This window comes from Protopterus annectens, chromosome 15.part0 (genome assembly GCF_019279795.1).
Source record: "Protopterus annectens isolate FY-2018-M chromosome 15.part0, PAN1.0, whole genome shotgun sequence".
Classification (NCBI taxonomy): Eukaryota; Metazoa; Chordata; order Ceratodontiformes; family Protopteridae; genus Protopterus; species Protopterus annectens.
The window spans coordinates 343351694-343376430 of NC_056749.1; the positions used below are offsets into that span (position 1 = coordinate 343351694).

The 24737-nt window shown below is 41.5% G+C and overlaps 1 protein-coding gene across 1 annotated transcript in view; it reads left to right on the top strand.

Moving 5' to 3' along the window:
- LOC122789682 (relaxin receptor 1-like) overlaps positions 1-24737 on the top strand; it is a 976275-nt gene that overhangs the window by 527522 nt on the left and 424016 nt on the right. The window contains exon 4 of the mRNA XM_044057098.1: positions 15454-15562. Within this exon, the coding sequence (XP_043913033.1) occupies positions 15454-15562 (109 nt within the window). The remainder of the gene's footprint in view (positions 1-15453; positions 15563-24737) is intronic.

Sequence of the window (24737 nt, forward strand, 5' to 3'; positions counted from 1 at the left end):
CCGTTCATCATACATAGACCATCGAAACTGCCATTCCTCGAAAGGCCAAATGATCGTACAGAAGTTCATCAAACAATCATAGTTGGCCAACATGAAGGGAAGAGAATGGACTACGTACTTATCGGTAAGTAGGGACAAGGAAACCTGCCCTTTCCCCACTATAGTGTGACCTCGAAGTTGGTATATATAATTACCATGGGGTGCAGGAGGTGCAGTCACCCACAAAAGGAGGATACAGTGAACACCTGACCCTCCTTAGTGATAGGCTACGCCCCCCACACCCCCTGCTAATTTTATGTATATATACACCAACTTCGAGCTCACACTACAGTGGGGAAAGGACAGGTTTCCTTATCCCTACTTACAGTAAGTACATACTCCATTCCACTTCCCTTACGTTGGCCAACTATGATCATTCGATGAACTTCTGTATGATCATTAGGCCTTTTGAGGAATAGAAAATTCAATTGTCTATGTATGAAAAAAGGGCAATCGATGACCATTCCGTTTGATTGTTAAACATAGACCCGATTAAACCTTGGTCATCTGGGTCATAGCCAGGACTTCATCCATCTAATGTTACAAAATCCTTTTGAGAAATTAAAAATGCCACATTCCGTTAAATTCAGCTCACTTAACTTGACGTGTTTCATTACTAAAGCAATGAGCATGCTACAGTAAACTGCAATGTGATGAAAGTAAACTTTCACAAACATTAACAAAGTTGTTTTATTGAACAAGAGTAAAATATTGCTTTGCAACAGCAAAAACCTAACTGCATATAATCCATGCAATTAAAACAATTAAACTAAATGTCTTATCTACATACTTATGGGCATATGCTCATACTCAGACAAGTAGAAGAGCATACATTTCTGTGATCATGAAGTATATTACATACCATTGTTGAAATCTAGTTTGATAATGAGAGGAGCATATCTGACATAAAACTGTTTCTTTGCATATCAACAAATTAGAACTCTTATTAGAGTTCAGGATTTTATATGTATATGTAAACTAATCACTTTTGTCCTATTGTATGCCACTTACAGATAACTAAGAAACTTTCACTTACTTGTTAAGATGGATAGAAATTATATATATTACACCTGGTTCTACAGATCCCCATCACTTAACTACCACAGTACATTACCGTACATGTGAGGCTTCAGCTTTAACTACCAAAGCTAGTCATTTTCTCAAGTGTTATTTAGTTGGTGATATGAGCTGCCCACAGGTAGGCCTAGAGTTATGTCGCTGTACCAATATCTCCACACATCTTTCTTTTAAGTGTATATATAACCAGTGACAACATGCAGAATGTAAATAAAATTCAAAGCGGGAAAGGGAGTGTGACATTTAAGGTGGAATATTAATCAAAATGTCTAACAAATTTACTGCACTAAACAGCTTAAATCAATTTTAGAATTTGTCCATATTAGCATAACATTTGTTTCTTAATTTTACAGATTCTGATACTTCATGAAGGTGATTTGCAAGATATAAACTAATATTAATCAAGAAAGAAGAGAAAGAATAATATTAAAAATGCCTTGTTACACTGGACTGATTTTTCTTGAATAGTTAATTTTTGTTTTCATTTACAGTTACTGTAAATATCAAGAATATCTATATACAAAATGAAATGAGAATACTGATTCATTACCACGAATAGAGAAGACGTAGCAACATCAACGCTGAGACAGGCATGAAAGGATTTATCCCAGATATAAATACTTGCCTGGCTTTGACACAGTAGTTGATTGCCTCGAGGAGGGTAGACATGCACAGTATTTAAAAGAAAATCACAAGACTGTCATAATATCCTCACAACTTGTGGTGAAGCATTTTATATAAGTCACCTGGAAGATCCTCTAGTCCTGCATCTTAAGCAGGTTTAGTTTATTAATTTGATGGACCAGTCTGGATTTTTTTTTTGCATGGGTCTAATAAACAATCTTTGTGGTACTCTGAGGGAGGAAGGGTTTAGGCTAAGTAAAATAAAATGCTTGAGCTAAATGCTTTCCTCCAGTGCTACTGATTCTATGAAAACAGATTAAAAGTAAAATCATGGTGTTTACAAAATTTACATTATTGAATGAGACTCATTCCTGGACCCTGGTTTACCAGATATAGAATCTTGATGAGCTGAATGTAGCACTAAACACTTATACCTAGATAGAGACATCACAATTTAGTCCTTTTATTTATAATATTTTGAATCTGTATTTCTAATGTTCTATGCACAGCTGTTACCTCTCTCCCACACTTATAACTATTAGCATGCAAGCTACATAGTCACTCTTGTAGGAACTTGCAGTTTATGATCTCACCATGTCCCAAGTTGAGCATCAAAAAATATTAAAGTGTATCCCGCAACATATACAGGGGATGGGGCACCTCTATAATAACTTCTAAAAATTCCCTAATGGAGTTCATCACAACTCCTTCAAAGTCATCTCTTTGGCAGAAACATGATAAAGGCCTGGGAGAGGAGGTCTGGCTGTAACCTATCAAGAGCGATAAACAGAATTGATATGATTCCAGTATACACAGGGAATGGTCTGTAGATCTGAAGATCTTTCACAGAGGGTTTTATATACACTATCTGACTTCTACAGCGAGTCCAATGCTGACAGTGAAAGTTAGTGAATACATAGGACCATTAAGCTCTCCAAACATCGATCTAGAAAGTCTGTCTCAGTAACAGTCTTCTGTAAAGTATATCTAAGGCTGCTATTCTTGGGGCCTTGTTTGCTTCTGAATTCCTGAATGTGGTTACAGAACTGACATTAAGAGTCTGATGCATACAAAGATGTTCTTCGTGTTTCACTGTTGCAGTCATTACATTATGGTAATCTGCTGGCAGGTTGCCCTCAGTCGGCCCGAATAACAAAGTCTTGGGTCCTGCGTCGGTTGCTGTCTTTTCTTCCATGACTTCAGGTCATCAGGGGTATAAAACATGCAGCCAATGCCATTTTAATTAGTCTTTCTTGCCGCACGGTGCTCGAAGCAGAAGCAGTTCGCAAATGCCGGTTGGCCGACTCCTGAAATTTTCGTTTTTGAGTTTCAGAACCGAAGTCTTCAAACTAAAGCTAAGTGTCCCGATGGGGAAACTTTTTCTTGCTCCTTACCGATGTCAGTAAAAGTTAATAATTGCATTACTTGTGGGAAGCAAATACCTCATAAGGATTTTCATTTATACTGTATTCCTTGCCTAGGCCCTGACCACAATGTGCCTTGCTGTCGGTTCTGTGCTAAATTTAACCAACGCACTATTAAGCTTCGGTATATTTTTGCTTCTAAATATTTTGGTTCAAGATTTGACTACCCTGAAATGTCGTCAGTTAGCAATCCGATTACTGGAGTTCACAAAAAATGCAAGGAAAAAGACAGAGACAGACTGTCGAGGTCCAAAACTGACGACAAAGCTTCACCTAAGTCAGTCGCCGGTTCGCCAGTACTCAGTGAGGTGCTTTCGCAGCCCCTGATACCTGCTATTTTTGAGTCGCAGGCCTCTACCAAGACCCATTCGGAGTCTGGTATGCTGCGAGATTCGCAAAGTATTGAACCCGCGGATGTCTCTCCCTTGGATGGGTCCAGAGCTGCTGAGCAGGCACCAGCTTCTGAGGGTGTTTTCAGACCTCAACATTTTTATATTAAACCAACGCCATCAACAAAAACAAGGTCAAAAACAACTTCTACGTCTAAAATAATGATGCATGAGCCACATGCTCAGGCCCCTATACCTAAAAAACAAATGATCAAAATGGCTGAGGATTTAATTACCTCGATCAGGGGTTCCCAACCACTAAGAGGACTATGCAAGGCACTGATTATGAATCTTCAGATCAGGTTTCCATTTCTTCTGATTTCTCTTCTGATCAGGAATTTTCTATTCCACCCTATGAGGATTCTGATGCAGAGGAATCCATCCCATCTGCATTTCCTCCTGAGGATTACTCTTTTCGAGAAACTTTGCATACTTTAAGGGAACATTTTCATTAGGAGAGTCAGAACTTTTCTGAATCAAAAAATAATCTTAGGGATTTCCTTCTTCTACCTCAGCATAGGCCTTTGGCAATACCTCCTGTATTAGACATTGTGGATGTTGTGTTCTCTGAATCAAGCATGGCTCCTGATTCCTTGCCTCCGGCTCCTAGTAAGCCAGACAGATATTACAGGGTTCCTGACTCCCACAAATTTCTTTCCAAAAATCCTGCTGCTGATCCTGAGACTATTTCTCAGGGTCCCAAGGGTGTTAAGGCTTCTACAGCCAAGAATCCTACCCCTTCTGATAGAGATTCCAGGACGCTGGATATATGGGGTAAGAAGGTGTATATGTCTGCAACCTCAGCAATTAGGGCTTTAAACTGCCAGTGTCATATGCTTAAATATCAACAGCATGTTATGGGCTTACTGAAACAGAAAATTATGTTGATTTCTGATTGTGTGGAAAATAAAGAGTTACAGGATTTATTGCATGCATCAGAACAGGTTGGAAAGCATACTTTGCAATTTGGTTTTGATTCCTTAGAGGCCTCTTGTAGGGCCACCGTTACTGGATCTGTGATAAGAAGGCATGCCTGGCTCAAGGAGCAAAATCTGCCTGATCATGTTAAAGCTAAATTGTTCATAGATTCATAGGTTCATAGGTTTATACTAGGCTATCTGCCCTAAGGCATTTAGAAGCCTAGCCCAAAGTTTTGTGGCTTACGCCACCCCTTATATGAAAAAATACTGTGCCCATTAGTTTGTTGTGCCTCTGTCCAGCAGTGACACAGAGATGATTCCCGGGGTAAACCTACAATCTCCCATCCACAGGTCAAGATTTCTTTTGAACAGAGCCAGCGAGGTGCTCTGTCTCACATGGACTGGGATTTTATTCCACAGCATAGGGAGTCTCTGAGTGATAAATCTATCCCTCCAGCACATCCTATTTATATCCGTGCTAAGGTTTAAGTTGCTTGCTCTAGTGGTTTTGGTGGATTTGGATTTTTTGAGGTGGAGCATGTCCATTAATTCCGGGTTGGACATGGCCTTATATGTCAGGCACATGTCACCTCTGAGCAGATGGTATGCGACTGAATAGAGCTGGAGTTTCTTCAATCTGGCAGCATATGACAGATTTTGGAGTCCCTTTATCCTTTTGGTGAGGAACTTTTGGGGTCTCTCCAATTGCTGCAGATGTCGGGTGAGATACATCCCGAATGGGGCATTGTACTCGATCATTGGTCTGATAAGTGAAGAGTACAGGGAACAATGACCTCACTAGATCTGGATGTGAATCCCTTCATGATCAGGTGGGCAATGTAGAAGGTCTTTCTAACCACTTTAGCAACGTGAGTGTCAAAAGAAAGGCCACTGTCAACCTGGGTCCCCAGGTCCCTGATAACCTCTTCTGTGCTTAGTGGATTGCCACCTATATGGTAGCTTGGGGTTACCTTGTTTTTCCCGAAGGGTATGACTATACATTTTTTGGCGTTTAACTTCAGGCCATGGCTCTGGCACCAGCTATCTGTTTCCGTGAGTCCCTTCTGAAAGATATCCGTGTCCGATGCACTTTCCACTATGGTGCCCAGTTTGCAGTCGTCTGCAAACTTTGTCAGCCAAAGTCCTCCCATGTTGGCCTGTACTTCTGAGAAGTAGATGCCAAACAATAGGGTGCCAAGGACCGGGCCCTGTGGGACACCACTTGTGACCAGCTTGGAGTCTGACATAGCGCCAGCAACTCTAACCCTGTGGGTTCTGTCCTTAAGCCAGTTTGCAACCCATCTTGTGACATATGGGTTTACATTTAAGCTGATAAGTTTTTCTACAATACCCAAGTGGGGTATTGTGTCGAAAGCCTTTGCAAGGTCAAGGTAGGCTGTATGGACTGCCTTTCCCTCATCAATGGCCTTGGTGACTGTTTCGAAGAAGTCGACCAAGTTCAAAAGGCATGATCTGCCCTTGACGAAGCCAAACTGGGTCAGGTCCAATGTCTGCAAGTCCCCTATATCTTTGTTTATGAGCTCCATTATGATCCTCTCCATAGCTTTGCAGACTAGACTTGTTAAGCTTATGGGGTGGTAATTACCAGGGTGCGTAGAGGCACCGCCTTTGTGGAGTGGGACCACAGTTGCCGTACGCCACTCCTTGGGCACGTATCCTGTGGTAAGGCTGAGATTAAGCAGCTGCCTTATGTGCGGGTTTAATTCCTCATTTAGCTCGTGTAGCACACAGCCAGGGACACCATCCAGTCCCATTGATGCTGTGTTTTTAGCTTTAGAGAGAGCAGCTTTCACCTGCACATTTGAGATGTCTGGGAGGCTACACTCTGCTGGGATAGTTATCTCTCCTTTAGGGGGGGAGAGGGGTGAAGTTTGCACTGAACCTGTCTGCCAGTATGTTGGCAATGTCTGTGGGTTCAGTGATTTTTGTATCATTTTGGACTAATTCTGAGCATATCTGGGAGTTTCCACCCAGGTTCCTAACATAGCTGAAAAAGGGCTTATGATTGTCCTTTGAATCCATGGCAATTTTTCTCTCAAAATTGGCCTTAGTTGATTTTATGAGTGCTCGTATTTTTTACTAATAATGATCAGGGGTGACTTCCCTTTTATGGATTTTGTTCTATCATGTAATAGCTTTCTCCTCTTATTGTAAAGTTTGTTAATGGCTGGGGTCCACCAGACTGGATGTTTGCCCTTTGTGGAAAGAGTCTTGGTTTTATTTGGGATTGCTTGATCCATGCAGTCCTGGAGGTGTTCATAGAAGGCATTTGTAAGGGCTTCCGTAGCTTGGGTTGTGGTTTCCACTGGCTCAGGGGCCTTGAAGGATACCACACCAGTCTTGAGCAGTGTGAAGTTTGCTTTAGAGAAGTTCTTCACTGTGGTCTTTTTTGTTTGGGGTGTATGCGGGATGTGGATTTCCAGTGAGATTAGTTTATGATCAGATCTCACCAATGAGGGATATACTTCCGGTGTGGAGCATTTTGTCCCCATGTTTGTGATAATGAGATCTAGTATATTTTCTCCTCTTGTGGGAACAGTGACTAGCTGTTCCATGGCATTTGAATTTATGAACTCCAGGAACCGTTGGGCTAGAAAGTTAGGGCTTGAGTAATGTTCCCAGTCTATATTCGGGTAGTTGAAGTCACCCAATATGATGGTGTTTGGAGATACATTTATACCCTCCAGTGTCTTCAGGAAGGCTGTGTGGGGTTCCTGAGTTTGAGAGGGTGGCCTGTAGCATGCTACAATTTGTAGAGCAGTTTTGCCTATGGTTAGTTGCACCTGGATGGTTTCCGAAGCTTCGTGCATTGCCACCAACCTGGAGGTGTGGGTTTCCTTTATGAATATGGATACACCCCCTCCTTTTGTGGTGTGGTCCGGGTTTTGGGGCCAGAACGCATGATATGAGGTAAAACCTAATAGTGCCGGGGTGCTCTCAGGAGCCTTGAACCAGGTTTCAGTTACAGCACAGACATCGATGTTCTCCATACTGAGAAGGGCCTCGAGTGCGTGCATTTTGAGATTTAGACTTCTGGCATTGAGCAGCATTACCCTCAGTTTCTTCCCATTTTTGTTTTCTAGGGTGGTAGGTTTAGAATTTGAGCCTTGCCTAAAAAAGGCACTATGGGGTGGCAAGAGCCTTAGCCAATATCCGGAATCCCAGGGGTGACAGGTGCAAGCCGTCCCTTGCGAAGCAGTGTGGCTTGTCAAGCATGTCATCCCAGGCAGACAGACATTGGATCCTCTTTGAATGACACCAGACATTAAGCCAATTGTTAAAGCTGATCATCTTGTCTCTATATTGTGGCATCATTCTTGGTGAAGGAAGGATATTGCTCAGGGTCAGGGTCATACCTGCCTGGGCTACATAATCAGAGAGCTCCTCTATGTCTCTTTTCATGTAGTCCATGGAGGTACGTCTCAGGTCGTTCACACCAGCATGGACAATGACTGTGTCATATTTGTACTTGCCGTGGAGTGACCCGAGTGCTTGTGTTATGTGGCGGATTCTAGCGCCCGATAGGCAGCTTACTGTGACCCTCTCCTTGTTCAGCCTGGTGAGTGGGACGTCAGTGTGTCTGACTATGGAGTCACCTATGACAAGTATGTTTGGTGTTGTATTTGGCCTTAAGGGCTGTGACTGCTTTGCACACTGATTTTGTGGTTTATGTGTTGCTTGTGGGGTGTCTTGAGGTAGCAGTTGTTTGGGTGTCTGCTTTGGAGGCCTCTGCTGTTTAGGTAAATTTTTACTCAGAGCCTCCGAGTATGTCTTTGTGTGTTTATGTGTTTGATTCAGTGGTGTGGTAGCATTATGTGAGGCTGGTTTTGTGGTGTGTGTAGTTGCCTTCTCCTCCTGTCTGGTCTTGCCAGTCCTGAGTTGAGAGAGCTCAGCCTCCAGTTTGGCTAAATAGCTGCATCTCTCGCAAGTATTTGCGTTATGTGGGAGGAGGAGAGGGTTGTCTGTGTGCATGAGGCAGTTATAACATTGCCTCAAGATTCCCAGATTCACCAGCTGGACCGGAGAGGAGATTGACAACTGACCTTTGGACATGCTAGAATAATATTGGAAATTCCTTAATAATTGAAAACAAGGGCCAGTGGGGAGTGAGGGTGTAGTGCTTTTAATTTTTAGTGCAGACTTATATAATTGCTTTAGTGAGCAAGTGCCAGTTGGATGCCCCTTTACAGCATGATACTCTGTTTGGGAATAAGGCAAAAGAGGTTTTAAAGAAAATGGAAGATAAAGCTAAATCTATGCAAACTGTAAAGATTTTTTGCAAGTGCAGTCACCCAGGTTCAGTAGGCACTGGCCTACTAAAAATTGGTTCTTTCTTGTGTCTAAGAGAGCCACTCAGGGCAAACCCAGGTGCTTAAAAGGCACCAGATATCAATCACAAGGATCCTACAGGTCAAAGCAAAGGGGTGCCTCCACCTCCAAATCTGGAGGTAACAAAGCACAACCCTACAGTAAGCAGTCTCAATGACTTTCCTCTGCCATCTCCAAGCACTTATCTTTTGAAAGCCCCCTTGGGGGGAAAACTAGCACTTCATGCTCAAAATTGGCAGTTAATTACCCAGGACAAGTGGGTATTAAACATAGTATCCCAGGGGTACAGATTTAATTTCCATACTTTGCCAATTCCAAACGGATGGCCGGATCTGTCACAAACTCAGTGGGCAGAGGCCCAGAAACAAGTCATGTCCCTCATGGATATGGGGGCTATTCAACCAGTACCAGAAAGGGAAAAGGACAAGGATTTTATTCAAGACTTTTCCTGGTACCCAGAAAAGACAATTCATGGTGTCCAATACTGGACTTCTCAATTCTGAACACGTTCTTGACATTCTAATATTCAAAATGCTGACTTTACAACAGCTACTGCCTATGTTAGGCAAGAATGCTTGGTTAGTAACTCTAGATTTAAAAGAGGCATACCTGCATATCCCAATAAGGGAATCTTGCAGAAGATACCTCTGCTTCAAAGTAGGATTTTTGCATTACCAATTCTCTGCACTGCCCTTTGGCTTATCTACTGCACCTAGGGTCTTTACAAAGTGCCTGTCACCAGTAATTGCATTCTGCAGACAAAGAAACATTCAAATTTATCCTTATCTGGACAATTGTCTCATTCAGGCAGAGGACAAGGACACTCTTCTTCAACATCTGGCATTTGTAAAAAGGCTCCTAGCATGCCTAGGGTACACCATAAACGAGAAGAAATCACAACTGGTACCCTCTCAAATGATTACATTCCTGGGTGCAAGCTTGAATACAACTGCCCAGATGGCTTACCTCATGCCAGACAAACAACTGCAATTGCCAACATACTTCAAACAAATTGCAACAAAAACCCAGTTATCTGCAAGACAAATTCTGCAGGCTTTGAGGTTCATGGCATACTGCATTCTACTAATTCCATATGCGAGACTGCATATGAGGAAACTTCAATAGTACCTAAAAAGTTTATGGAGTCAACATTGTCACAGTCTGGAAACAGTGATCCCTCTCATTCCCTGCCTACAACAGGAGTTTCTTTAGCGGGCAGAGACATGTCACCAAAACAAGGGACTGTCATTCACTCTACCCCCTGCCACCCAAACCCTAACTACAGACACATCAGACTATGCTTGGGGGGCCCACCTGGCAGGGAGATGCATTCAGGACAAATGGAGCCCAAACCAAATGCATCTGCATATCAACCAGAAAGAAATGCTAGCTGTTCAGAATGCTCTGACAGCCTTCAAGGACTTACTTCATCCAGGACAACTACTGATAAAGACGGACAACACTATAGTTATGTGGTACATAAACAAGCAGGGGAGTGCCCATTCCTTCCCTCTCTGCAGACTTGCCATGGCCTTGTGGAACACAGCCTTGACTTACCAAATACATCTTCAAGCTCAATTCCTGCCAGGAAAACAAAATACTCTGGCAGATGACTTAAGCAGAAATCTTATGGACCCGCACGAATGGAAACTGGATCCACAAATCTTCAACATGTTAACACAGAAATGGGGAAGCCCAGACATAGATCTATTTGCCTCTCCCCAAAACTATCAGTTGGACAAATTCTGCACGAGACATCATCACAAAAAAGCATGGAAAGTGGATGCTCTATCCTTTAGCTGGAAAAACCTATCAGTCTATGCCTTTCCCCCTCTGCCTCTACTCTCCAAGGTCTTACTAAAAGTCAGACAGGAAAAAACAAAAATTATTTTAATTGCCCCGGACTGGCCTCGCCAACACTGGTATCCGCTTCTAAGGGATATGTCACACCTTCCTCCGTGGTACTTGCCTCAGACACATCGCCTCCTTTCTCAGCAGAACTATCAAATTCTGCACACTCAGCTCCAAACTCTGAATCGTGCAGCATGGCTAATCAACTAATTATTCAAACCACATCTCTCAGTAAACCTGTGATGGATGTCATTTTGGAAGCCAGAAGGCCTAGTACTAGAAAAACTTATGCTGATAAATGGAAGAGATTCTGTGCTTGGAACCAAGCACAGGGAATACACACAGCAAAGCCCAATATTCCTCAGCTTTTACAATACTTAACTGAGATGCTTGACAAGGGCCTATCCTTTTCTTCAATAAAAATCCATGCCTCTGCCATCTCGGCTCATTACAACACAGAGCCTCCTCTCTTTTCTCATCACTGCTAAAACAGTATCTCAGAGGGGCCAAAAATTTAAGGCCTCCCATGAGAGTGCCAACTCCCGCATAGGACCTCAATTTTGTGCTGAAAAAACTCACCCTACCTCCTTTTGAACCAGCAGCTACTGCGGATATAAAATTTCTTTCTTGGAAGACAGCTTTCCTTTTGGCAGTCACTTCAGCTAGAAGGGTTTCAGAACTACAGGACCTCATGGCAGTGGAGCCTTTCATTATGTTTTACCCAGACAGGGTGGCCCTCAGGACCAACCCTTCCTTTATGCCTAAGGTGGTTTCCAGTGTGGCGCTTAACCAAACCATTCACCTGCCAACTTTTTTCCCAAATCCCCAAAATAAGGGGGAGCGGATTCTGCATTCACTGGATGTACACAGACAACTAAGATTCTACTTGAACAGGACAAACATCTCTAAGAAAGTCTGAGCAACTACTGGTAGCATTTGCTGCAGGATCAGAGGGGAAGGCTATATCAAAGCAGAATATTTCTAAATGAATAAGCCACTGCATTCATTTCTGCTATTTTCAGCATGGTAAACCTGTGCCAAAGGGGATCAGGCCCCATTCCTCCAGGGCTGCCTCCACTTCAGCAGCTTTTCTCAGAGGGGTCCCTACCAAAGACATTCTAGAAGCTGCTACTTGGAGCTCTGTTCATGCATTCACAAAGCATTACCATTTTCCTCTCTTCTCTAAATCCAGGGCAGGCTTTGCCACTGCAGTCTTGCAGGGCCTTATAGCTGCTCCTAATGCTGTTTAGCTCCACCCTCCCATCCATAGCTTTGGGATTCTACCTAAATGTAATGACTGCAACAGTGAAACACGAAGAACATAGTACAGTTGTGTACACTTACCATAAATGTAGATGTTCGAGTGTATTCACTGTTGCAGACGGGTTACCCACCCACCATCCCCCATTCTATACCTTTTCTTTCCTTCACTATACTCAGAAGCCTTTGTGGTGTATTTGCTTTTAGTTGAAGGTAAATTTTATGTTTCTAAGGTGCATTTGCATACATTTACTGTTTAGTTATATATTTTTGCTCCTCATTTGGGGGCACCTGACATCTGGGGCAAGAAAAACTGACTAAAATGGCATTGGCTGCATGTTTTATACCCCTGACGACCTGACGTCATGGAAGAGGAGACAGCAACTGATGCAGGACCCAAGACTTTGTTATTCAGGCTAAATGAGGGCAACCTGCCAGCAGATTACCCTAATGTAATGACTGCAACAGTGAATACACTCGAACATCTACATTTATCATAAGTGTACACAACTGTACTTTTTCCTGAATAGAATGCAGGGTCTTTTCCTCTCTTTAGATCCCATTGTATGGTATAAACAAAAGGAGCAGACTGTTTGGCTCTTTCAATAATATTTTGTGGTTTCCCTGTATGCAAAACTCCTAGTATTTGAGTCTCTGGAAATTCTTTTCTTATTAATGTTATTATCCCTTTTCTTTTCTCACTAGATTGCTCAGAGGCAGTGCCTAGAGTATATCCATATCTTAGACGCCTGAGGTACCCCAATGACGATAGATATATTTCCTGAAGGGCAAGAACATACGGTTGATGAGTGTCAGCCGACCTGTTTAGTGGGTAGTTTAGTCCCTTTATAATGATACTAAATAACTGTATCCGTGCTTGAGGAAGAACTCTTGGAGAAATGATGTATGCAGGGCCTCCGTATGATCAATACTGCCCTGACTCTCACACATCATACCCCCATCCTGAAAGCAAAACAAACACATACTATAACATTTCTAGATGTCACATTAGAACCATAGACATCAGAACTATACAGGAAAAACATATTGGTACAAAAAAAGTGTTATATTTGCTTTCAAACTACTGAAGACACAGACAGAAGTGAAATCCAGAAGTTATAGTCATTATTATATTAGTTTTATATGTAGTCACATTCTGTACTGGAACTGAATAATCACAGGTAGGAATGAAAAAAAAACAGGAAGGACAGGAATAAGGAAGGGCAGCACGTGCCCTTGACTTCAGATTAACCTGGATGTACATAGAAGAAAAAGAGAGATGGCACAGAATCCATCCATCCACAACCCTTTCTCCCATTTTTTCCACATGGGGTTGGGATGTCACTGTTAAAGTGACAATCATCTAGAGCCAAGGTTTGCACTGCTGGGTGGCCAGCCCTGCCACGTTATGGCATAGAATCTTCCCCTTAGATAAAAGCCCTCCCCTATCCTTCAGTTCACTGGTTCTCTTGCAGTGTACAGCTGATTCTCAATGTAAGTTAACTAAATATACCATAGCTTTGGTAACATCTGTGCAAATAAACATCATTTCAACTCTGCTTCATCCCAGGAAAGTAAAGCAAGCTATTCAGAAGAGTAGCTGGTAGGTGAAACTGAATTTGTGATGATCTTCTCACATGACCACAAGTTACTCTTTGTATATCACATGCTGCATTCTACTAGCCCTTATTTGAGACAAAAAACTCATCTGTCAAAGGCAATCTTTCTAGATGAAAACAGAAGTAATTTATGAATGGAAGCAAAGGTGACAGACATGCGTTGCATGGTGTGTGAAACCATGCACCATGTACAAAAGCATCATTGCACATCATTATGACAGGGATCATGACCACTCATCACAGAATCATGGCTTCCAGTCGTTGCACATCATTATGACAGGGATCATGACCACTCATCACAGAATCATGGCTTCCAGTTGTTGCACATCATTATGACAGGGATCATGACCACTCATCACAGAATCATGGCTTCCAGTTGCCTTCTGCTTTTCATCATTGGGTCCTTATTCCTTGTTCCTAAAATGAGTAGTCACAACGCACTGCTCTCTGAGAAACTTGGAGACTAGGCTAGCAAAGGATTATTTCTATGATCAATGGTAAGGAGGTATGAGGGTTCTTTTGGTGTGAGGAAGAGCTGGGCAGACAGCATAATGTGGCTGAGTGAGAAATGGGGGTGCATAAAAATATTTACAACATCTTAGTTTAGATACAGTTCTTGTAACTTAGTTTAGGGAGTGGTTAATAAATAGGAATGGACTGTTAAAGATTTTGTACTCAAGTAAAATGTCTGTCTGTATTTCCATAATGGGTCTGTTTTGTCTCCACAATTACTCAGTTTGTGTATGGCAATATTGTCTGACAATGTCAAAGTGCAATCATCAAAGCTATGCAAATACAAAAGTTAGCCAAAATGTTTGCAAAATTATGATGCAGGTTATTCTCTGTCTTACAAGGTTTATAAAAGCTCCAGTGACAAATACAAGTAGGTTAAATGGTAGCATAATTAAATCTAGCTACATGGTTGCTTGTTTAAATAAACAATCAATATACTGCCAACTTGATAACCAGACCATCTCAGAAATTAAAGAATGTACGAATTTGGATGATGTTACTGGCAATAACATTATCTTCAGACCGCATACTAATAAAATGGATCAGATGTATCCTCAGATTTTGCTCCCTACCCATTTTAATTAGATTCAATATTTGGGCCTATGTTCTTTAGCATGCAGGAATGTCAGTTGTGGTATGGTTCAATTATATAGCATAATCAGTAACAATTGCATATTATATTGTTTTGGAATTTGAATGAACATTTCTCCACTAAATCTAAGAAGTTCAAGACAGAATGCAAAAATAGATGGAAATGCTAGCAAATGGACAATGACCAGGCTTTTTTTTTTTTTTTGGGGGGGGGGGGTAGTACCAAACAGGATGGATTACTTACCATTACTAAAAACTTTAATACACATTAGATATTCATATCGTGGTCAGAATATTGTATTGGACTGGGTTTATTCTCTTATGTAATTTCTTTCTGAGATATGCATCACTGTAACATGGAAATAATTTTGAAATGTTTTATTTATTTTACTTATTTTTCCCCTTTGTTGCCCAGGTTACATAAACTATCAAATTAAAATTCCATGTGGAGTGTAGATATTTGCAAGAGTGGAGAAGCTGACCTGATAAATTTCTAGTGTGTATGTAGAGGAAAACCACAAGTCTTCAGGCAGCATGATTTATCTCTTAAATATTGGGGAAGCTAGTTGGTGTGCCAACGTCTTAAATTCTCCCCTGAACTTTATATGGTTAACACACTTAAAACTTCTGATGGAAATACTGATGACGAAAACAAAAATGTGATGTTTGAATTTGCATAGTCTTAAATATTATCTTCAAAGAATAATTTTAGAAATAAAAAATAATACAATTCACATGGCATGTCATTTTGTAAGATAAACTCTTCTAATACTACATTTTTATGCTTCCTTCACAGTATTAGAAATATTTCCTGAGATCTGCAAGTGCAAAAACAAGATAGTAGACTGCACTGAGAAAGGTCTGACATCCATTCCTGACAGGATATCATTAAATGTGACTGAACTGTAAGTAAAAGTAGAGGAACGGTGTACTAATGAAGCTTGTGGCAAGTGTAAGAAAAACATACTATACCATGAAGTTTTATTGGAGCAGGTAACCATGACAATCTGGAACTCGACAGCTACGTGGTCCCATATTCATAACAAAACTCTTTCAAGATTTATCATTACAATTTTGAGGTAACCTATCCTTCAGACCTCACTAAAACATGTACATGTAATAAACACTGTCTCCCTTATTGTCTACATATGGGGAGAGATTACTGGAAAACTGAAGATAACAGGAAGTCATGTTAGAAGAAGAAAGGAAAAATAACATTGTTCTTTTAGTTCCAATGTAAAATTATCCAGTGTTCTGAAATTACCTGCAAAGATGTTGCTGTACAGAGATGTGTTTACCTCATATGTTCTTGCACTGTTCTAATTATTTATGACATGTTTTCTTTTTCTGAATGCATTAGTGGAGGTCCACCTTGTCACAGTGCCTCCATTGCGATTGTTTGGCCACCTTCTTCAGTTACCAGGTGTCCCTTTACATGCTTCTGTCCGAGCATCTTACTGAAGCCTATTCAGCTTATATAGACCTAGACTTATACAATCCATGTGGTAAAGTCACAGGCACCACTTCTGAAAGCAAAACATTACCAATGGCGTATCACAGAGTTCAATGTTGAGCCCTTTCCTGTTTGGCATCTATTTCTCAGACCTTCAAGCTAACATTCCTGGCCTATAGTTATCTATGTTTGTAGACAACTTTAAATTGGGAGTTGTCGTTTGATCTTTCATTAACTCATAATTTATCCCACATGGTATAGATTATGTTAATTATCAGTGAAGGGACAGTGGCCTCACATTATGAGGGTCAGAGGTCAATACCTTTGTGAAGTTTAGTTATATAACATCTAGTGGGACTCCCCTGTCAAGATATTCTAAAACACTGTTATAAAACTGAATTGTGTGACTGACAGCTCTTTATGCCTATAAACCAATGATGTTTTTCCCTAGAGACTCCTGGTTTCTAGAAAAACCACCACCTTCCTTCCCTCCAAGTCTTATCCATGGCTTTTACTACTGCCATCACTGTTAGCCTAATAGACACTTATCCCCCTCAATTTTGATACCCATCCAACCTCCTGGATAATGGCACCACTCTTGTTAACTTCCATTCCTTTGGTATTTCTTCATTCCTGCAGTAGTCAGAGATCTGCTGAACACCCACATCAGAGGAATCATCAACATATCTGTAAAACGGCAGAGGACACTGGAAGCAGTGCATAATCCATGTGCCTTATTCTTCCTTGGGGGATACAGTTCCTCTCCATTTCCTCTCTCTGTTTCCTGATTTTCACCCACTGCACTCCTCCCTCTGACTAGCTTCCACGCAGCAGTGCACCCTTACTTTCCTTTGTAAAGACTGAGGTGAACTATCCAGTCAGTACTTTTGACGTTTTTTTTCTGTGTTCCTTTACTTCTGTTCCTGTCATGAGTTGACTTGACCTATCTAGGTCTGTTCCTCCAGTATACTTAAAATTTGTCAAAGTGCGTGGCTTCTTCTGTCAATTCTGTTTTGAAAAGAACCTTTGCTGCCTTCCCCTACTTTGCTGCCATTCAGCCTTCCTCCTTCTGCCCTGCTTTCTTCACCTCATTAACTCCTCCATCCCTTACAATTTGTGTATGACCTCTCTTTTGCCCTAATCATTAGCATCACCTTCCTACATAGCCAAGATGATTTTCTCTGTTTCTCATTTTGTATCATCAGTATTATAGAGTTCTCCACAGCCCAAAATTCAAAATATCTGACCCATTGTGATATCTCACTCACCCCTATAATTTGCCTTCTGTCCCCTAACTCATTTTGGGCCCTCACTCCAGCTCTTCAAAGTACATGATATCCAAAATCACATACCACTGTCTTTGGATTCTTACATCCATCCCAGTCACAGAGACACAATGGTATGATTACTTTTAAGTAATGGTGCCTTGACCTTGATTACGCTGACCCCATCCACCATGATTTACAAAACACCTTAAATTATCGTTCTGGTACCATCCCATAAAATCTGCATAAATATTTCATAGTCCAAGACATCATCTCCTTCTCACTCACTCACTGCTGTGGAGCCTGGGATCTTTCCATCTGTTCCTGGCAGATTTAGATCTCCATGGTTATATCCTCTTCTGTCTGCCTACTCATGTATTCTCTCTCTCTCTCTCACTTTCTGACTCTCCACTCGCGAACATTTTGGTAGCTGACCCAGTAAATCTGTCCTCCAGTACTCTGCTTCTGCTTGCTATAACACTGCTCCAGTGGTCTTAAACAAACGTCTAACTCCCACACTACTTTTTTGCCCCTCCACTTTTCATAGAATGGCATTTTGTATCTCCTCTAACTTCATGTTTGTCTCCTTTCCTTACCTAGATTAACATGTCACCTCAATCTCTCCCAACTTTGCCATTGCTAAGGAGTTTATAGCCTGGCAGCTCTATATTTCACTTTAGTGTCACTGTCCCATTTATGTGTGATACAGTAATGTCTGTCTTCCACACCTTCATTGCTGTTTGTAGTTTTACACTTCCTCCACAGACATTTTGTACTCTATAGGCATCTGAAGTCATCTACTTTTACTCCTTGAACTCGTTCTGGACACCTGTGCCTTTTTTCTGTACTCTATAGTAATATTATCCTCCAGTGCTGGAATTAGCCCTAGTTTATTCCTCTGCTATGGTTTGCACCTGTTTTACCTTTTGTCTCTGGCCCAAGTATCTCCCCATCTTTTTATTTCTTTAACAATCTTTCCCCCTTCCATCTTAGTTTATGTGTATAACTGAAACTGCACCCTTTTCACTTAGCTTTAAGCACCTGTGTCCTTTCCAAGCTAAGGCACAGCCTGTCCTAGACACAGAGCAAGTTTCTATCTTTGTCTCTCTATCTCTCCATCTCCAAACACTCCTCAAACTCTTGCTGTTCCTAAACCCAGCTCCATTGTTCACTACCACAGTAAGTCATAAGGGACAGTAATACTGTACTTCCTTAGCATAATGGCTCCAAGCACAAGTAACAGTTTTAGAGGATCCATATTAAATAAACAAAAAGTGGAAATGTCGAACGGCCAGATTAACGAAAAGGCCGTTCCTCGAGTGAAAGCTGGAAACTTTGCTCTTTCTTCACTGTAGTGTGATCTTGGAGTTGGTATATATAATTAGCGGGGGGTGTGGAGGCACAGCCCCCCACAATATTCATTTTGAGGAATGGCCTTTTCATTTATTTGGCCATTCGACATTTCCACTTTTCGTTTATTTAATAGGGAAGCATTTTCAGATTGGTAGCTCCAACTTCTGGCCTGATATTTCACTGACACCTTCCTAGTCTTGATGCCTAGGTGTCCCACAGCATTTGTCCACTCCTCGTCCTTACTGCCAACCTTGGTCATCCACTCCTATGTCTTAATAAGTCTAACAAATATGATTTGTTCTCCTCCAATCTGATCTGTCCTCTTTTCCATACTAAAATTCTTCATGTCCTAAATAATTGAGTATTTCTTCTCTGTGCCCAAACTAAATGTCATCTACTACTTCATTTTCTTCCCTTTGTCACTGCCCCTTCTACCTGCAACCTTTCCACTCCACACACACCACCTTAATTATTCCCTAGTGACTCCTACTAATTAACTCCATTTATCTGCCATACACTATATATTATTCTTCCTGCTGACCACCCATTCTGCCTGATTTGGCACATTCTTACTCTCTGAATACCATTTCCTGCCTGTTTTCCCTCTGCTGTCCATTTGGCAGTGTATTCTATATGGCCACCTCAGGCTCTGCCTCCCTTTCAACATCCGTCAGCACCACATCAGTATTTGCCATCCACCTTGGTTCCTAGTTATCTCTTTCATGATTGTTACTTCCCTTTCTTCCTTTTTATTACCACACTTGCATCAGTATTTGTCATCCACCTTGGTTCCTGCTTATCTCTTCATGAATGTTACTTCCCTTTCTTCCTTTTTACCACCCTTGCTTTCTAACTTTTTCTTCTCTGTATGCCTCCTTCATCATACTGACATCCTGTCTACTGCAGAAGTTATATATACTTCCCTGACTAGTTATGTTCTCCTCTCAAAGCCTACCTCTATTCATTTTATAGTCCATCCTGTCTCCTCTTTTCCCCTTCCATCCAGCTCCTCTCTGCCCTTTTCTCCCATCTAGTCAACCTACAACTACCTCTATTTCCCTTGCTCTTCATGAGATTCCTCCATCTTATGTACTCCTTTCCAACTCCTTTCCTTTAGCTTGTATTGCCCCTTCATCTTGCATCAATTGTTTTTAATGTATTATCACCTGGCTTGTACTTTCACTAGCCTACTTTTCACTATCCATTTTTAATTCCCGGAGCACTGGTCATTCCACTGTTTCTTATCTGACTATTTCCTGCTAATCATTATCCTTCTCTCCACTCTTCTTTGACCTTCCTATCTATAGGTCCAGCAACATTACTCTGCCCTACTTCCACTGCTCCTCATTATCTACCGTCCTATCAAAGTCCGGCCTTACTTTCACTGCACTACCTGTGTCCATCTCTAGCTTAACTGAGAGTTGTGTAACTGTATACTGTTTCCCACCCCTCTATGAGCATTTAGGAGTTTGGTTAGATAGCTCTGAGAAGATGCACTTGTGTTCTACTTCTAGCTCTATTCCTTCTATGGTTCTGACTCTGCTTTATGCAATGTCTTGTGCGCCTTCCCAAGATTGCTCCTTGTAAAACACTACTGGTCAAAGGACCGAAGTCATTGGTATTTAGACAGTATCAACCAGTGTTCCATGCAGCACTTCCCTTCTGTTTCATAATTATAACTCTTTATATTTAATGTATAGAATGATAACTGGTACTCCTACAAATGGGTATTGTAAAAGTAAGCTGGAAACAACAATGTTGATAATGTGCATGTTGGAGTGTGCAGGTAGAGGTCACAAATATATAAATAGGGTTTCACAAACTGGTTTTGCAGTGATGACTCAACACTGAATAGGATCAGTGTGAATGGGCTGTTGAACGTAAATTAGCATAAGGGATAGACAACTCAATAGCTGTTAGGTTTAGGAATACAAACAGGAATACTAGCTGAGTTAAGTACAAACTTGCACTGTTAAATATTGTACTGAATTTTATTTTTCTGTCTGTTTAATTGTTTCATTGAATGTTGTGGTCTGTGTCTCTCTGTAGTTATTTATTTTTCCATTTAATTGTTTCATAGAATACTGTGGTCTCTCTTTGTCTCTCTCTCTCTCTTTCTCTCTGTCTCTCTGCAGTAAGTGGGGACTATTCTGTTTCACTTCATTGATATTCAGTGTTAAACTCTTGGCCTAGAGGGTTTCTCTGTATTTGTAAGTGTTCACATATCTTTGAATTTATTACTCCTCAATACCTGAGTTGTTTGGCTTCTGGTACATACATACAATCAACTGCATTACTAGCTGAGTCAAGTACAAACTTGCAGTGTTAAAGATTGTACTGCATTTTATTTTTCTGTCTGTTTAATTGTTTCATTGAATATTGTGGTCTGTGTCGCCCTGTAGATATTTATTTTTCTATTTAATTGTTTCATAGAATAGGGTTACCACCTGTCCCACTTTACGAGGGACAGTCCCTCTTTGGGCAGTTGTGTCCTGCAAAAAAATTGAAAAAATGGCAAATGTCCTGAGATTTTAGGAAAAAATATTTCCTATATTTTCTTTAATAGTTGCATAAAACAGTTATTTTGTATCTGAAACACCTAAATATTATAATAAACAGAATAAGCAACTCAAATGCTACAAGAATAAGCTTTTATTCTGGCAAAAAAGTGAATTTCTGCCCTTTGTACTGGCCATGGGTATGTTTTGCCCTACAAGATTTGACGTTTCTATGAAAAATGTCCCACTTTGGGCATTTGAAAAGGTGGCAACCCTATCATAAAATACTATGGTCTCTCTCTCTCTCTCGGTCTCTCTCTCTCTGTCTCTGCAGTTAGTTTCCTGCCCTCCCTCCCTGTTCTTGTTCTGGTATTAAACTTGGTGGCTTTGGAATTGCCAGCCCCTCCTGTAAATTTGTGTTTGAGCTTTCCTCCTGGGTCTATGTCATTTGCTCACTCAACCAAGTACAGTGAGATCATATTTAGACTTCAGACACTCCTACCAGTCCCATCTGTTCAGCTCTGTCCCAGCTGTATTCCATTCTAGTGTCACTAGCTCATTCTACCTAATACAGAGAGAACATTTGTGAAGGGCAAGCCACTTAGGTCCTTAATTTTGAATTATCTTTGTTTCTCTTTTCTCCCTTTCCACTTAAAAAAAATTCTAAGCTTGTTTCCTGTCTTTCCTGCAAGTAGTTTAGTCCAGATACAGATATGCTGTATCCAGGACTGTTTGTAAGCTTCTGAGCCCACAAAGACTTTGTTGGAGGGAAGCCTTCTAGCTTATCAGTGGGAGTGGTAAGCACTAGGTAGCCTATCTACCACAAGAGTGGTTTCAGGCCCAGAAATTGTAGTTTATTGGCCGTTTGGCAGTTTTTCCATCTCTTTCAACTTTCTGGTTTAAAAGCCCGCATTTACACTTGTTTCCCACCTTTCCTGTAACTAGTCTAGTCCAGATACAGATTTGCTGTATCCAGGACTGTTTGTAAGCTTCTGAGCCCCCCAAGCCTTTCTGTGTTGGAGGGAAACCTTCTAGCTTATCAGTGGGAGTGGTAAGCACTAGGTAGCCTATCTACCACAAGATCCAGGTACAGATTCTTAGTTTTAGCACTTGAATTTGCTTATTTGTGCTCAGTACTTGTTCAGAACTTGTTGTCAGCACTAAATAAGCTACAAATTACTACAGCACTCAACCTTCCTCTTTACCTAGAGGAAAACAGTTTTTGTACTTACTTTCCTCACTTCCTTAGAGAAAAACAGCTCTTATACTCACTTTCCTCACTTGTCTAGAGGAAAGTCATTTTTTATTCAGCCATGTCCAAGGGTCAGCTCCCAGTGTTCTTTCCTTTCTATATGATGAATCTGGGCATCTTGGTGCAATGTAGCAATAGCCTCATGTACACAGACAACCCTCTCCTCCTACCACCCAACACTACAACCTGTGACAGATGCATTTATAGCCAAACTGGAGGTAAAGATCTTTCCAACCAAGACTGAACTTGACAGTCAAGAGGAGAAGGTAAACACTTGCACCACACCACACTCATCACATAGTCCCACTAAACCTACACCACCAAAATCCACACATAGAAACACAAAAACATTTGTGGAGGCTCTCAATAATAATCTGCTCAAGCAACAAAGACCTCCAAAGCATAAACGCCAACCAATCTCCACCCCCCCAACACAACACAAATGACACAGAGCCAACAGACTCAGTGTGCCAATAAACCACAGCCCATAAGGCAAAACAACATACCCAACACACTAGTCACAGGTGACTTTATAGTCAGGCACACTGATGTCCCACTCACCAGGCTAAACAAGGAGAAGGTTACTGTCAGCTGCCTGTCGGGTGCCAGGATCTGCCACATAACCCACGTACTGAAGTCACTCCACAACAAATACAAATATGACTCTGTCATTATCCATGTTGGTGTGAATGACCTGAGACATACCTCCCTGGACTACATGAAAAGAGACATGGAGGAGCTCTCTGATCTTGTAGCCCAGGCAGGTATGACCCTAGCCCTGAGTAGCATCCTGCCATTGCCCAGAATGATACCGCAGTACAAGGACAAAATGATTGACTTCAACAATTGGCTAAGCTTCTGGTGTCATTCTAAGGGGATCCAGTATCTGTCTGCCTGGGACACCATGGTCGGCAGACCACAATGCTTTGCCAGAGATGGCTTGCACCTGTCGCCCCTGGGATTCTGGATACCAGCTAAGGCTCTTGCTGCCCCTATAGTGCCTTTTTTAGGCAAGGTTCAAATGACAAATTCACCACCGTAACAGGAACAGGCAAGCAAAAACTGAGGGTAATGCTACTCAATGCTAGAAGTCTAAATCTCAAAATGCACTCACTCGAGGCACTCCTTAATATGGAGAACATCAATATCCGTGGAGTGACTGAGACCTGGTTCAAGGCTGTAGAGCACACACCTGCATTACCAGGCTATAACTCATACCACACTTTTCGGCCATCTAACCTGGACCAGAACACCAAAGGCAGAGGTGTATCCATATTCATTAAGGATATCCACACCTCCGGGCTAGTTGCACAGCATAATGCATCCGAGGTTATCCAAGTGCAACTTACTCTGGGCAAAACTGCAATCCAAATTGAAACTTGCTACAGATACCCCACCATGTCCCAGGATTCCCACTCCTCTTTTCTTGATATTCTGGAAAATATTAGGGTTCAACCAAATGCCCTAATAATGGGCGATTTCAACTACCCCATCATTAACTGGGAAAACTACTCATGTACTAACTCCTTTGCTCAACGCTTTCTGGAATTCATAAATTCCAATGCCCTGGATCAACTTATCCACATCCCCACCAGGGGCAACAATATCCTAGACCTAGTCATTACCAACATGAGTGACCGATGTTCCACACCTGAAGTCAACTCCTCACTGGTCAGATCTGACCATAAGCTAATCACCCTAGATATCCGCATCCCACCCCCATCCACCATTAAGGAAACCACAGTAAAAAATTTCTCCAAAGCCAACTTCATGCTTCTTAAGACAGAAGTGGCGAACTTCATGACACCCATGCAGATGGACAATACAGTTATGACTGCTGAATCATACACAAATGCACTCTATAAGCACTTACAAGAGTGCATGAATCGTGCCATCCCAAACAGAACCAAGATGCTATCCTCCAAAAAAGGAAGCCAGTCTGGTGGTCCCCTGCCATAAACAAACTCTACAACAGAAGGAAGAAACTGTTGCAAAAGAGAGTAAAATCCCATAAGTGGAGGAGCTCCCTGGTCAGCCTCAGTAAGAAGCTGAAATCCATTATAAGATCCTCCAAAGCTAGCTACAAAAACAAAATTGCCACTGATTCTAAGGGCAACCACAAAGCATTCTATAGCTATGTCAAGAAGCTCAATGCAACACCCAAATCTGCCCTGAGTTACAGCACAACGGCATGAAAATTACAGAACCAACTGATATTGCCAACATCCTGACAGATAGGTTCAGTGCTAACTTTACCCC